The sequence below is a fragment of the Synchiropus splendidus genome, chromosome 2 (genome assembly GCF_027744825.2).
Source record: "Synchiropus splendidus isolate RoL2022-P1 chromosome 2, RoL_Sspl_1.0, whole genome shotgun sequence".
Taxonomy (NCBI): domain Eukaryota; kingdom Metazoa; phylum Chordata; class Actinopteri; order Syngnathiformes; family Callionymidae; genus Synchiropus; species Synchiropus splendidus.
The window spans coordinates 23,917,641-23,933,965 of record NC_071335.1 but is presented as its reverse complement, the minus strand read 5'-3'; the positions used below and the strand labels follow the sequence as shown (position 1 = coordinate 23,933,965).

Sequence of the window (16,325 nt, the reverse complement as noted above, 5' to 3'; positions counted from 1 at the left end):
ACTTCTGGGTCACCCTCAAATGCAAAAGTCCACGACGCAGTAGTCGATATTTGACGCCTCAGGAGTGAGAATGTGTCGGTGGAACAGACTAGGAGTGAGACAGTGGCCTGATTAGCTTCATGAAGCATTGACTGGGACCTGAAAAGAAAAGTTTACCAGTCGTCCTACATTCCGCCATGTTGATAAAATCCCTCCCAAGACAAAGGTAGACGCTTGGTTGTCGGCGTCTCCTTCATCATTGGCAGGCGTTGTCCTGTAAAACTCTGTTAAACGGCTCAGCGGGCGGGCTAATGAGGGGAGGTCTTCAAACCCAGCCTGCACTCATGCTGTCACATTCGTGCTTGTAAATCCTGCAGTGCAGGCCGTGAGTGTAAATATGCCAGCTTCACCATTTTTCACAGACTCCCAGTTCAAACAGGCTTTTCTCCCACTCTCCTTTTCCCTGAAAACACAATGACAGCTCCGCAAAATTCTCGTCTGTGACCAACGCTGCAACCAGGAATAGCTCTGATCGTCGCCTTCATCCACCTTGTGGGTAAGATCAGTGAGTGTTTCCCATGCTGGGGCTGAAAGAGGTGCCACTCACATTCTTAGGTTCTCTTTCGTTGCCTTCTTTCTTCCTGCTGTTGTTTTTCAGGTAGATTCCTCTGTAAAAACCTGGACGCCGCCCTGGAATGTTGCGACATTTGGGTGCGTTTCTATCTCTAGCTGTGTGAGATTGTTGACTCATAATTCAATTCAATACACATCTCAGATTTAAAAAATGATGCCAAAGGAAAGGAATTGGATAAAAGTTAATAGATGCTTGTCCTTCATGGGAAAAAAAAACTACAGTGTTGGGAAGATATTTTTGGACACGTGCCTTCTACAGTGTGCTAATGGCTGCACTATTAAACATTAAATTCAGCTTAGTTATTCATTGACTTTTGAACAATGTTGAGAACCGGCATATTGAAACTGTTAATAATATAGTTGTGTGTATACCTGACAACAAAAAAAAAAAAAAAAAATGAGGTTTGGGTAAAATCTATAGGTTGTCCAAAAACTTTTTCCCACCAGTGTATATTGTTTATTTTTTAATTCATATTTTTTCAACAATAAAGGTCATGTCATTTTTATGCAACTGTTAGGGCGATTAAAAAAAAAAAAGTGTTTTCTCAGCAAAACTTCCAGAAGACAAGCCTACGCTGGCGGAGTCCTCACCTGAAGACCACAAACACTCCTCCTTGACTCCGAGTTTGTAGGAGCAAACTTTCCCACAGAACTTTCCCTGGCTGTCAGTATTCACTCTCCTGTCTACCTGCTGCCCCTTTGATACTCCTGCCCCAAACTCCTCAAATTCACCAGAGAGTTCTTCGGAATTCATAAGAACCCGTGTCTGGCAGTAGATGTGTGACTGACCACACGTTCACCCGCTTGATGAAGTGAGCAAGGCTGGAAGGTTGAAGAGGCTGGATGTCCGATCTCGGCAAACGCCATTAAAGATAAAGGAGTGTGCGGTCAGAGATGTGGGGAAGCAGCCCGGGCAGGTGTGTGGGCAGTGGGAGATGACACCCTCCTCTCACAGCATCACAAAATAGGCTGAAACTTCCCGCAGTAATGAGATGGGGCCCAGACTATCGGGGTCAATTATTCATTGCTAGTCAGCTGGGAGAGATGGGGAGCTGGTGAAGCCTTATCGAATCATACAACACTTCTCGTTGCCTCCATCCACACATCTAAATCTAAGTCTTGTCTGGAAGGAGTGTAACTTTAAAAGGCATACATGAGTGGCCGCTCACTCCAGTGTCCAGAAAGCAGCAGCTCGGCTTCTTCTCTGGCCTCACAATTACTCTGTTGAATGGACAGCCATTGATCATCCCCTCGCTGCGGCTCCAGCTCCAGCATTATGCATACTGTCGACCAAGTCAGGACACGTATCAAAGGGAATCACTCAAAACTTGTTGTTCTGTGCCAAACATGAATTTCTCCCTGGGTTTTGAGTTAAGGGCGTGTGTGGGAAAACAAAGGCTCCTTCAACCCTGAAGAGTAAAGACACAATCTTGATGACTGCTTTTGCATTCAAGGACAAATGAAGCATGTGTCTTTCAGCTTCATTTTTCAGTTCTTTGACAAGAAGATGATCCATTTATGTCACAGATTGCGGGGGGAATTCACGTATTTCATGTCTTTTTTAATCAACAAGAACAGACCATATTTCGTCCGCCTGCGTTGGCTGTGCTTCTTTCTCTCTCCTCTGGCTAAGGTTTCATCAGCATTTGTTGAAAACCCAACAGTTTGCATGTACAAGGATGATTTATCAAATATCTGTACGCAAAAACATCTTCTCTTTCTCTCTCAGCATGATCTGACAAAGTCTCAGTGTAGGGTTCTTCGTGCCACAGTGACAAATGCTGTCCAGAGGATGGATGACTGGTCTGTTCTTTATTGTGAAGAAGGAGGTCAAGGGTCCAGAAGTCCAGAAACGTGAGTCCCAAGTTCTTCTCTGTCCAGTTATCTGAGAAAAGAGTCTGTTTTTAGGGTTTAATCTTTTCAGTTAAGCGTCGTGAACTTGCTGTTTCTGTTTTGTTCTGAATGACATTGCTTCTCCCCAAACTCGCCCTGCTGCAAAGCAGTAAACACACAATGTCTCATTTAAATAGACATCTATGCTTCTTTGTAAATCCCACGGAACTGTGAAACAAATAGTCCGACGTGGATTTGATGCATCGTGTTTCATGGTTGCAATGTTGTCATTAAGCACCTTGGGTTTAAGGTGAAGCAAAAAAACTAAGATTAAATTAGCTTAGATATCTTTATATAGATGGGAAAGTTGTCGGCCTGGGTTCGATCCCAATTGTTTCCACTTGGGAAAGTTTTCACATCTGGCTTCCATGACTTTTGCGTCCTGTACTGACGCCAAGGGCTCGAGGCCGAGCGTAAACCTTCACTGTTGCATGCTAGGTTTTCCTTCTCCATGTCACAACATGCCAATTGTTATTTAAGAACCGTCAAACGTGCTTTTGAAGAAGAAGAATGACTTTTATTGCCATGTGTTATCTAAAGATTTATTTAAACAACCACATCAACCATTCGCTGCAATGACATGCTAATGTTATCGTGCTATTTTAATGAGCATTTACAACTCTTTTAGTCAGTTCCTGTACTGCACCCAATGCTATTGCTAATAGCAATAGCAAATCGCTAATGTTAATGCTGTTCTAATTGCTATATTGATGCTTTGCGCTTAAGTTACTGTTCATTCGATGCCACGTCAGTTACTTGAATTTGACTTCAGTTTTTTTTCTATATTTATTCTTTGAGAAATTTTAACCTGACAAAGTATGAAAGCTGAAAATATTGTTTAACTAATTTGTAGCACTATAATGTGGGCTACACCCAGGCTTACGATAGGTACAGGAGTCAAACAAATCTGTTAAAAAATGATATTCTAAGTGAGTCATAATTGCTCATGCATATTTTATAGAAGGTAGAGTTGATAAGATCCTTTGTGCATTCCTTTATGTGCGTGTAATTACCGCCGGTTCCTCTATCACCAAGAAACATAACAGAGCCCCCTGATTTTCGACTACAAGCAAATGTCCTCCTGGAGGGCATGTGGCGAGCGCCGGTCGTCCAGCGCAGACATCCATCACAGAAAATGAAGTAAAAACATGTGGAAGGGAGATTCTGCTTTTTATTAAAAGTCATCATTCCCATGAATATATGTGCAAATCAATGGGGCGTCTCACACTGAGAGCGACCGTGTGGCGGCCAAGACAAAGTGTATTTGTGTGGGAGATGAAAAATCATCGCCAGTGCGAATGCAGATATGGTGGCGGCCTCACACTCCTGCCCGTGTCACCCTCCATTCGTCACTGTCGGCGAGTCTGCCTCTCATTAAGTGGCCCCGCTCCGGAGGCAACTTAATTTCCTTAAGAGGACCAGACACCTGATTCAATTGTGAGCCCATTACGGATTTGTTTTTCACTCCTCGGCCTTGCTGGGACGACAAAGCTCTGAGCAGAAATATACTCCCACTCTATTAAATGTGCTGGACATAATTCCCAGACACATGATTCATGTCTCTCTCCTGCTGCTCATCCTTCACTACCGAGCCCACGTGGCGCCGTCAGCTGAGCTCCGGAGGCTCAGCTGCTGTATCATCGCTATTCAAATATACATCTGATGCTGTGTGTATTTCTGGAAATGGAAATTAATCTGTGGTTTTCCCCTTATCGATGTAGAACACTTGTGAAATTTAGGGGGAAAAGTCAATGGGGGAAAGACATATTATATCCACCTGAATGAGCTGCTGGCAGCGTTTGATATTTTGGTAGATTTTTTTTTTTTTTTTTTCATCATATTTAGGCTTGTTTGTGTCAAAATGTACTACAGAGCTGTGTAGGGCTCCCATGCTCTGTAGAGAGTCAGTTGCAATAACCAATCACATCTGGAGTCTGTACGTGTCTGTAAGGTCTCGCGAAAGCGCAAAGATTCGTTCTCAATTGCATCTGAGACCAACTGGTTGGATGTTTTTTTTGTTTTTTTTTTAATAAACTTTATAAGCTAATAACATGGCATATTAAATGCACAATCTCTCAGACAAACTTATTTAAGCTCACAGTGGACTTTTGTTGGAAAACTTATCTTGTAAAATTGCAGTTCATTTTTCAGTTTTGACTGGATCCTAGTTTCAAGTACTGTAGTAGCCTGTACCAGGGTGAGTATGTGTGATTCTATTGGGATTCTTTAGCCGTTGTGTCATTTTAATGGTTTTATGTCGTGTATTCATCTAGGTGTGATATCACCGAAGGCCCGGCATAAAATGCTCAGCCGCCACTGCAGTATGTACTGGGCAAGTTCAACTCAACATTAGCAAAACATGAGCAGACATTTCTTTGTTTTACTTCAGTAATAATGATATCTCAGTGCATGAGTCGCAGGAATATAAATCAGATTAGACTATGTTATTGACAAACACAGTGCGTCGTCCAAACGTGTCAGTTTTATTGTGGAGTCTCGGGAACAGTCGGGAGAAGGCTGAAGTCTTTGGATGACAGGTGAGTCAGTGACACTTCTCTTTAAGCTCTCATCTGTAATACATTATTAGTACATTCATAAGACATGATAATGCCTTCGTAAGACTTCAAATAATATGTTATCAATGTTTATAATTATGTCCAGTAATTTATGACAAGTTTTATAAAGCATTTTAAGTTGTGAAGACGCAGGAACCCTGGACCAAAATCCTTATGTGAATAACACCGTTTTCTCATACTGTTATAAGTTGTCGTTCATGATTGTAAACATATATCCCATCATCTATAAAGTCTTATAAATACTGTATGTTATGATGTCTTATGAATGTACTTAGAATGCATCAGAGATGAGACCTTCATATACTGTAGTGTAACTGGCTTGTTTCTAGCATCAGAACAAGCAAGTAGTGGCCATACAAAAACAGAGGCCAGTCACGTTGGTAGAGACTCACACACACACACACACACACACACACACACACACACACACACACACACACACACACACACACACACACACACACACACACACACACACACACACACACACACACACACACACACACACACACACACACACACACGCTAGCAGAAGCTAAACCAGAGGAACGCCATGGAATCAAACTAACTATTGCCGGAAGAACCTTCGACAAACAAATAGGCCAAACAAAAATCAAAACCAAATAAATCATGACAACATTATCATATCATGACAGTCGCTATTTGCTTGGCTAAATGTGAAAAAAACTCTGACACTCATGGTTACGCCAGCGACAGCGCCGAAGAATGGGTCTCATTATAAATCTTTCTCTTCTCTCGATAAATTTAAAATCGGGGAAGCTTTTGTTGTCCAGCTGAAATGCTATTAGCATTTTAGAAAGAAAAAAAAAATGCTTCTTTAGAGGAGAAAAAGATTCGACTCACCTTACTGGTCCAAAGTACAAACACACTGGTGATGATTAAAACTCATGACAAACCTCTCAGAATCTGTATAATAATTATCATAATAATAGATTGAAGAAATCACTTTCCGGAAGCATCAGTTTGAGTGTTCTTCAATGTAATTTTGGACGGGGATATAGCCTTGTTATTGGGATGATTGATGTGTATCTTGTCAACCAGAGTCCGTAAATTATTTACCGACTTCTCAGTCCGACAGCTCCTTCCTCCATCGTCTTTGAAATGCAGACAACAGAAGATGTTTCGCCAGCTCAGGCGAGACCTCCACGTCCGCTTGACTGCTGGTCTCTCCGGTTTACCTTTCACCTGCGCCTGTCAGCAAAATGGCAGCCATCAGAGACGAAGGTAAAAACGGATCTGGCTCTCGTGTTTAGCTGATCGCCTCTGAAATTTCACCGTCACGACTTTAATCCGCGAGATGTGAGCGTGTTTGATATCAGATGCTCGCACACTAAAGCCTCGTGTATTCATTTATTTATTATCCTCCTCTCTTTTACAAGCTACCTGTCAGCTACCTCCAAATCACTGCTTTGAGAACTCGGCTTTTTTTCCCCTTTCCAAAGTCCTGATAGGGTTGTCGGTGTCTGATTGGATTGTGTTGTTGGCATTTGATATTGTGGATTCTGATGATGTCTGACAGTAACACCAACGGCCTGCACGTGAAGAACTGGACTCTCAAGCGATTCATTATTTGATTCTTAAGCTCGCAGCGTTTTAATTCAGAGTTAACTTGAACCAATTTGGACGACACATCTGACATCTACATCTTCATGCATTGAAAAAGAGAAAAGCTAAAATATTAAACATTACAAAAATAAAACAAAATAAATTCTAACAAACATTTGAAAGAAACCCAAGAAAGAAAAGACATTTCACATTTAAAACTTCATTATACATGTCAACTTCAATGACTGACTCGGCAGTGAAACTCACTCCCATCGATATTTTAAGTCTCATAATGCACTGCAACACCTAGCAGTTAACAAAGTCAGAGCAATAATTCTGTCAAATTCCTGACTTGAAGTGGACACTTTCTTTTTCTTATTTTAAAGCATGAATGTGTCTTTACGTCCCAGACATTGGCGTTCGCATCTACCAAAAAAACACAACCCATTTTGCTGACAATCCAGGAACTATTCATGGACTCATGGTTTTTGGAGCAGCTTGGCGGTAGAACACATCACACGTGACCACCTTTTATTTGGGTTGTCCACCAGAAATTGAACAAAGAAAGAAAAGTTAGTGGCAATTTCTTTTTTTCAAGTAAAGCAGCTTTCGAGGCGGGTTGTCTATGTCGTGTGTGACCATCTGCGTAGATCCTGGGGAGAGAAACATGGGCTTCACCGATCTGAAGTTGTCAAAAAAGGGTCTTGAAGTAAAAACATAGAGACACAAAACCAAGACAAACTGGAACGTTATCACAATTTAACCACCTATTCAACTAGTTCTAAAAATTCCGGACATTTCCTTAGCAGTCATGTGTGGTTGTGACTACGCTAGTAAACCTGAAGCCGCCTTTCTTTCACATATGAGCTGAAGGATTTCCAGTTTTCCTCTACACTCGCCTGATCCAGAGGAGCCCAGCAACGTGTGTGGAGGTGTGCCTCCTGCTCCCCCTGTCCTCTCCAGGATCTTCAAAAGGAGGAGGTCCCACACAGGGTGTTTGAAGAGCCCATTGACACTCCCCTGTGGGTGGTGAACTGGCAGATGCTCAAACCACACAACTCTATCTCCGCAGGAGGAGAGGCCTTCTCTTTCTGCTTTTGTGTCTGCCTTATTCCACCTTTACTTGATTGTCAATGCTTTCTAAGTGGATTTTAATGACTGAACTAGATATTTACAAAAGCTAAGGTCTCATTCTCGAATGTTTCTGCTATTTATCAGGTGTCAAAAGTAACTGAGTGACTAAATGAGCGACGCAAAGCCTGGAACTTGTTTGCATCATGAAATATATGAGGAAACAGTCTTTTATAACTGCCATTTCTGGGGCAGCTGCTCTGCTTTTCTAGTATTTTTCTACAGTATTATATTTGGAATTGACAGAGATGTTCAGGAACTACTGCCAAGTGACGGTGAAAAAAATATTTTAGACACATTGCTGTTGAGTATAGTGAGTCGATTGCCTGCTGTGTTTTAAAAAGTCATAGAATAATAATTTTCAACACCACAATCTACTTTTTTTCTGTCTTGAGCACCAGTCCTCCGAAATGCCAGTGCCTGGATTCAATATATTCCAACAGTACTCTCAAAAATTCACTTTTTAAACATGAAAAAAGCACTTTAAACTAGTAATACTGGTGAAAGGTGAGATTACAACGCCGATTACAAACGTGGCTGTTTAGTTTGACATTTAGTATACAGTTATTGTCTTCCCTGGTGTCAGTCCTTTCACTCCGCATGCTGTTTGTACCGGCAGGTTCACCGACTCCCCAGCTTCCCAGCACTTCCACCATCATAGCTTCGCACACGTGGGATGGCTGCCATGCTGTCTGTTCGGCGGGCAGCATCCTGGGTGGCGGTGTTGAAGTTTGGACTCGCAGCTCTGCACCTGCTCATCCGGCCTGACCGCTCACGCTCCTCCGACAGGACTCCCACTGCGTTGAAAGTGGAGACCTTCTCGCCGTCTCTCGTTAATTCTTCATCTCTTTCCTTCTGCCAATTTTTTCAGTCCATCTCCTTCACTCTGCGTGTCCATCTATCACCGACTACTCCTCAGTCATGTCAGTGTGAGGGGAGCGAGGTGTCTTACAGAGAAGAAGCTGCAGCTTTGTTTCATATTAAACCTCGCAGAGATCTCTGGCTGTCTGCTGCTATCACACTCAGTCTCACACTGAACACAACAGCTACTTTTCCTGGTGAGTGGCGATGGATTTTCACAAAACACACCTGTTGACAATTTAGTGTCACTAAAATCCTCTGTATTTTCAGACTGTTGGAGGAAACTGGAGTTCCTGCAGGTAACTTGGTCATCGTCCTGACCCTCGTGTGGTGTTTATGAAAGTGAGCGTTGGCTTGTCCACACCGGCATGTTGCACAGGTGGTTTGTGATGTTGAGATGAAGCTCTGTGAGGTGTTGAGGCTTTCTATGCTATCTGTTCGACACATGGGTCGATGCTTCACGAAGGGCTTCATTTGCTCTATGGTACCACCAAGTGGACATTGAATGTAAAACTGGCACCAAGAATGAGGATTTATTATATTTCTTATCATGAAAAGATGCGAGACAACGGCTGGGAAAGAGGTCAGTCTTACAACACACTCATGTTTCAGCTGGTTTCTGAGAGGACTTCCTGTGTGTGTAAAAAAGATCAACATAAATGCTGCTGACAAATTCATTGATATTGAATGTTACACGACTATTTTGTGCTTATTGTCAAAAGAAAGTCTTGTTTTTGATGACAGACACCAGCAATGCACTATTACCTGCGGCTATCACCTGACAATGCTTGTATTAGAGTTGTATTTCAGTGATAATGATTATCTGAAACTAATGATATTAACATGAAAACTCCTACTGTGAAAGACCATTATCATGATCATTATAAATATTTACTTTGGTATAGAACACTTATAATTTACAGAACTTCACCATGTTCACAAAAAGCTCATTTTTATATTTGCATTTTATATATCTGAGCCCATGTGGTACCATTAGATAGGTTTGGGGTAGTCCAAATATTATGTAAATATCAACATATGGTCATTTATAAACCATAATAAATATGGATGTAGCATTGGTGTATCTGAAACAGTGTTAGCATTTGGCTATTTCATGTTAAAGTTCCATATCACATCACATCATATGTTTGTCTATGTTCATAATGTGTTTATGTCTGCGTCCTAGGAAGCAATTGTAGAATATAAATACTAATAATTTCTTCACAAAAAAAGTCTTTTTCACATTTTTAATCCCCTCCAATAGAAAAAATAAAAACTTGTGGGACACAGATGAGGCAGGGGTGTATAAACCACCCATGAGCTATAAGGTTGTATAAACATGTTGTGTTTTCCTCCTATATTATTAGGAGTCAATGAGTGGCATTTATCTTATTTTTTGTCTGCAGGTGGGTGGATCCAGTTGATGAAGTGGTGACCGTGAGGAGGAAGGCTTTACCAAAACCTTGGATCCTGCAGTGGCAGCAACGATGCTCAAGGATTGCAGCATGTGGAGCTTCTCAAGCAGCTGCCTCCTCAGGCAGCCTTTGCCTCTGGACTTTGCAACAGTCCCGTCAGCTCCCCCCCCTGTGAGTGGAGCAGCTCGGACAAGAGAGGTCTCACTTTGAATCCAGACACTGTCCTCTCTTCTGACAGCTCACTTGTGGCATCATCAACTTTGCAAAGCACTCAGAAACTGTGTGATCATCTCATGTTGTTTTCATGCAAGGAGGGCATTGTTATTGCGTGAGGCATGTTACGACAAGAGGAAACGTTGAATGGTGTAAAGTGATATTTAATGTTATGGACGACTTAATAACTGCAGTAAACAAATGTAAGCAGCCCTACACTCGAGTAGTTTTAGCAGAACTCAGGGAATGAAGTCTCTTGGTGTGACCCTGGGAAACAGAGTAAACCTGCCCTCAATGACCTGAGAGAACTGGATAAGAATTGATATGTGTTGCTGCAGGAGCAACTTGGGTGTTTCATTTCACCATGTCTGTTTTGGAGAAGATGGCTGGAGTCACCATGGATTGTTGCCTCGCTGAAGCCGTGACTGGTCACTTGGTGAGAGCAGCCGCCTCAGACGTGAACAGAGCGGCATGTAGTTAGCTTCAATACATACTGCATAGCCCTTCAATGTCTTAGGAATGTGGGATGCAGAACCCTGCTTTAGAGATTGTAGTGTATTGCCTAAGATATCTTACTGTGGAAATATGCCTCCAAAATGAAATGTACTGCAGTAGAGCTGTAGCTGCTCCCTGTTTATACAAAATGTTTATTTTGTTGCCCAGCTTCTGACGGAGACTTGCAGAATGGAAGCATGTTTGATGTTGGCCCTGAAGATGGAACCTGCAGCTCAGCTCCACCTGGTTGTGACGGTCACCTCACAAAGTTGTCCAGTGTCTGACGATGCTGCCGAGGAATATGAGTCTCACTCTCAGGTAAGTCGTCTCATTTAATTTAAGATGAAAAAAGACTTGAGATTTGGGCTGTCGGACCTTAAAAACACAAAAACGGTCCAGTGATGGAGGAATCAGAGAGATGCTGGTTTATGAATAGTTATCAATATATTTAACATGAGAAACTAATAATAATGATTTTAGTAGTTTCTGACACACTCCCTGTCGGTTTGGTTAGAGGGATTGTTTCAGACCTACTGTATAAACTGAGAGTTGTTCTATGTTGTTCTGATCCACACTAAATTTCATTTTCTGTATTACATTCATTGTCCATCGCTGTGAAGCTGTTTAAATCCTCACTACAGTCCAGTGTCTCAGGCCACACGCACCACTGCTCACACTCGTATTAACGCAGTTGTTAGTCCGCTGTGACATCCAAACAAAAGTGTTCTCATTTGAGATCTTCAACATTTTGAATCAGATAATATATGTTGTGGATCCATTTGACGGTCACAGGCATTCAATGTTGTCTGCTTATATTATGGATGAAGAAATGATGAAGAAATCCTTATATTGCTAGCACTAACCAGAAACATCAGTTGCTCACTTAAGTGTTCTCCACTCATTTCAATGGGCCAGTTTGAAGTCACATGTAAGCTGTGATCTGTTTAGAATCTGAAATGTTTGTCCTTTTTGTTGTATTAAATGTCTTTATAGAAGCACTTTAAAGGCTTAAATCATCAGAGGACACTCATTGGTTATCAGTAGTTAGTGCTGTCACACTGAGCCCTCTGATTGGCTGCTGTAATTCTTAACACTTTCTGCCTTTAATATGTCACTACAGTCACTGTACAGGAGGTGGGGTACAGTAGCAGCTCCGTCAGACTGTGGATGGGCATCAAGCGGTCAGTGTCAGGTGTGTGCTTGTCTCATGAAACGGTCAGTATGTTTACAGGAGTCGCAGTTTCTGTTACACATAGAAGATCGCGACGCGCCGAGCCGTCAGAATAACAATCTCCTTAAGAAAGGTCAGATCTGACGTCATCCAACGTGTTCAAACGAAGCGGAAACATCTAAATTATCGGGAAACATATCAACGCATCATAGAATTTGGCGTGTTTTTGGTGGTTTTAACAGAAAAATTCCAGGAAAAAAACACTGTAAAACTGTAAAAACTCACGACTTTCGCAGATCTCCCAAGTCTTGTATCCGGCCGGGACATCGGAAGAGAGACCGGTGAAGGCGTCTGCAGATTGGAAGGAGAATTACTTCTCTTCATTAAAAACCAGCGTTTGGATGGTCCCCAATTCAGAAGCTGTCAAACCCCCCCTCAGTTTCCTTGTTTCCCTGTCGGTGTGCTTCGTGATGGGCTGCACTTCCTGTGTGGGAGGGGCTCAACCTGGCGGAAACTTGCATTTTTTAAATAGATTTTTTTTTAATTTTAATGATAATAATTTGAAATAAATTGATTAGAACATTATTCCCTTAAATGACCGATTCACATTCAACCATTTTAGAAAGTCACGTTCACATCTATGGAATAAACGTTTGAGATTGAGAAGTGAACGCGTCTTGAAAGCAAACTCATCAGTGTTTCTCTCAGGAGTCTTTGAAACTCAGAAACTGTTCATGTATATTTTTAGTCTATGATGTGCACAATTTACTAAAAACTCCTGCGAATTAACACTTCAATTTCTTTGTTACAGGATCATTTTAACATCACAGGAACAGAATGGAACCCAATTGTGTTGACATGGAGATGGAATGGGATATAGTCCTCTCAACGATGCAAGAGATGTTTGGTGACGTGTCGCCTGTCGGTGACACCAAAGTGCCGTGTGGTGGTGACCAACCGGCACATGCGGGTGGTCTGGCATCTGTCGGGCCGCAGGTGAGTCACCCGCTAATTGTGACTGGAGGTGCGCTTGGAGCGCGGGGTGATGTGGTGCAGCAAGGAGGATGCTCCTTGCCAGTCGTCAGAGTGGAGCCTGGATGCTACCAAAACTGCCTCCCGCCTAATGTGGGATACAGGCCGGACTGTGGTTGTCGACTGGCTGAACGCCAGGTGAGTGGTGTAATATGGAAGTCCCATTGATTCTGAACTCATTATGTTTGTTTTCTAGAACAACTTCTGGCCAATAATGGATCCAGTCAACAGTGCTGCTCATAGTTACCTCGGAGCCATGTGAGTCCACTCGCTTTCCTCCAAGTGCATTGTCTTATTCTCTCTCCTTTTACTCAGGAATGGAAGGAGTGTGTGTCCGAAGACGTCTCCACCAACGAACCACGTGAAACCAAGCGAGCCTGTTCCAAAGCACAATGGCCCCTACATCCGGAGGCCACCCAACGCCTTCATGATTTTCATGAGGGAGAACAGGGAACATGTCACGGCCACATTGAAACCTAAGCACAGTGTTGAAGCCAACAGCATCCTGGGACATATGGTATGTGCTTTTGCTGCCTCAGCGTGTTCGGCCTTTCTGTGTTTCTGTCCGTTTTACGTGATGAAACGCGTTGACAGTGGAAGTCCATGACGTCGGAGCAGCAGCAGAAGTATTACCTGCTGGCCGCAGAGGAGAGGCAAAAGCACGCCGAGCGCCACCCCAATTGGTCCAGCAAAGACAATTACGTGAGTTCTTCATTTTGTTCCGTCAGTCTGACGGCTAATGCGCTCACTTTGTGCAGGGAAGGAAGGTCAAAAGACAAAGGAAGAAAGTGAAGGCGGACTCATCTCTGGAACACTACAGCCAATCACAGTGCTTTCCACCTTCCTTGTAAATAACTGTAATAAAGTGTCATTGTTGCTGATCATGTGGTCTATCTAGAATGTAGTGTACCATGCAAACTTCATATTCACAATAGTGGAGTTATGATAGACAATCTCGACAGCCAGCACAAACAAAAGGAATGCGGGAGAAAATGGGTGAATCTTTTATCGAATTCATTTGAACACATGAGAAATTAAAATTATGCAGAAATTTGGCGTGTGTGAACTGTACAATTTCCTGAAAAAATGTAATATTGAGGCAACCACCTGCCGTTTCCGATATAATTAGCGTCAAAAGATGTTGCGTTTTTGCCTTTGCCAGCCCCTAAACGCACCCTGGTACTGTCACGTCTGCACTAGCCTGTGCGCTTCTATTGCTGTGTGTCGTAAACACACGTTTAAGGTTTGTAGGTTCATGGAAGAAGATGCTGGACACGACAGGAAGCATCTGATGAATTCAGTGAGTGAGCAGTCAGTTCGCAGCCATGCTAATGTTACTGCGATAAAACGGTGTTTTGCTTCTTAATTTAAAGGCGACTTCTGACACCCAGGCAGAACAGAATTCCTTCTTTATAAAGTGCTCAGTACACATTTCAGTCTACATTTTCAATGATTTGAGTGAGTTTTTAATTGTCTATTTTTGCCGTTGTACGTCATGCGGGAACTATTGTTTTTATCGTTTCCTTTTTACGCAGTTTGCAGCCTCTGATAAAGCCTTTGTTGTCGTGCTAAATATATTTAGTTCTTATTAAGGTGGCAGTTGAGTTAAGCTTGAAGAATTAAAAATAAACAATCGTATAAAAAGGTCGGAATTAGTATAAGAAGGCAAATAGTTGCTGTACAGTCATTGTCAATAATGAAATGAGACCACTTGTTAAGTACAAAACATGGTTTTGAAATTGTGCTTTTCAGGGGCTTGTTGACGACCTGGGAATTTCTCTTTGGTGATTAATAAAGTATTTATCTGTCTGTCTGTCTGTCTGTCTGTTTATCCATCTGTCTGTCAGTCTGTCTGTCTGTCTGTTTATCTATCTATCTATCTATCTATCTATCTATCTGTCTGTCTGTCTGTCTGTCGATCTATCTATCGATCTGTCTGTCTGTCTGTCTGTCTGTTTATCCATCTATCCATCTGTCTGTCTGTATCTATCTATCTATCTGTCTGTCTGTCTGTCTGTCTGTTTATCCATCTATCTATATATCTATCTCTCTGTCTGTCTGTCTGCCTGTCTGTCTGTTTATCCATCTGTCTGTCTATCTACCTGTCTGTCTGTCTGTCTGTCTGTCTGTTTATCCATCTGTCTGTCTATCTACCTGTCTATCTGTCTGTCTGTCTGTCTGTCCGTCCGTCCAGTAGCTTCCTTTAAGAATAAAACATACAGATTTGGATGGTTCCTATCCCCAACTATGCCTGTTGTTACATCCCAGAAAGTGGTACAAAATGCTAAAAAATGATCAAATGATGAGTGCAACAGGAGCTGCTGCTGCTCGGTTGATAAGTGCGGCGGCTTTGGCCCATAAATGTGTGATAATGCGTTTGTTGGCTTCCTTTTTGTAGTGATCAAACGGCGGCCGTGCCTGCGCTGAAGGGGGCTGGACCGCTGAAAGAAGCCAGAGGGTCTCTACACATGTAATAGTTGTCGATGAATTTGGCAATCTTTCTTTTTTTATTAATGAATATTTCAGGAGTTATTTCACAAGGCTCCTCTGGTGACTCTCTCTTTTCAGCGCTCCCTTTGCTCGAGTGAATCACTTGTCTAATGATTTAATTAATAGCATTGTGTCCACAGATGAAAAGCTTCTATTTAATCAGCAAAATGGAGTGAACTGAGATCAGGGGGCCTTGACTGTCATCAAAACCCGCTTGAGGTCCCACTTGTTCGCCGAGCCACACGAAGCCCTGGGATACCCATATTTAATTGAAAGTTAATAAATAAATGCGGCGAGAGTAATCCCTGGATCCAGCCCCCGAGAGCTGTGTGTTCTGCGTGTGTGTGTGCGTGTGTGTGTGTGTGTGAGAGCATACATTCCCTGGCCAAGCTCTCCATGTCGCGGCAACCCTGCCAAAGCAAAAGCTGACTGTGCTCTGCCAAGTTTGGATTTATTTACCTGGGACCCCAAGACCATGTCGGTGCCATGCCTTTGTTCCCCTGGTGATAGGTCCCACATGGCACAATGTATTTTTAATATAACAAATTTGTCACAGGATACTTTCAAGTGTCAATGTTAATTTTGGTCATTAATAAGTAATCGCAGATGGTAGAAAATGTAGAGCAACAGAATATTTCCAGTCCGATAAATAGCTTCCCGAATAAATGACATGTACTTGTTTGTGCACAGTTCCGGCTGATATTTAAGTGCATCTTTGTATTGTGTGCAGCCTTTTTATTTTGAGTGATCATTGACGAAATAGTGTGTGTTCTTTTTCAAACATGAAGTTCTCTTTCTGTTCTACGTAGGTAACAAAGTGGAGCATTATCTTGGGAGGTTCGTCCTCGAATAATCCCTGATGTCTACAAG

At 42.3% G+C, this 16,325-nt stretch overlaps 1 protein-coding gene and 1 long non-coding RNA gene across 2 annotated transcripts in view; both read left to right on the top strand.

The window, feature by feature from the left end:
• Positions 1 to 10,419, top strand: part of LOC128753688 (uncharacterized) — a 95,115-nt gene extending 84,696 nt beyond the window's left edge. The window contains exons 4-5 of the long non-coding RNA XR_008413868.1: positions 461 to 8,836; positions 8,910 to 10,419. This is a non-coding gene — a long non-coding RNA (uncharacterized LOC128753688). The remainder of the gene's footprint in view (positions 1 to 460; positions 8,837 to 8,909) is intronic.
• Positions 10,420 to 11,929: 1,510 nt separating this feature from the next.
• LOC128753525 (transcription factor 7-like 1-D) lies at positions 11,930 to 15,439 on the top strand. The gene is made up of 7 exons (XM_053855309.1): positions 11,930 to 12,066; positions 12,745 to 13,103; positions 13,162 to 13,223; positions 13,281 to 13,482; positions 13,560 to 13,667; positions 13,724 to 13,812; positions 15,364 to 15,439. Exons 2-7 carry the CDS (start codon positions 12,771 to 12,773, stop codon positions 15,437 to 15,439), a joined length of 870 nt encoding a protein of 289 aa, XP_053711284.1. The 5' UTR covers positions 11,930 to 12,066; positions 12,745 to 12,770.
• Positions 15,440 to 16,325: the final 886 nt, after the last annotated feature.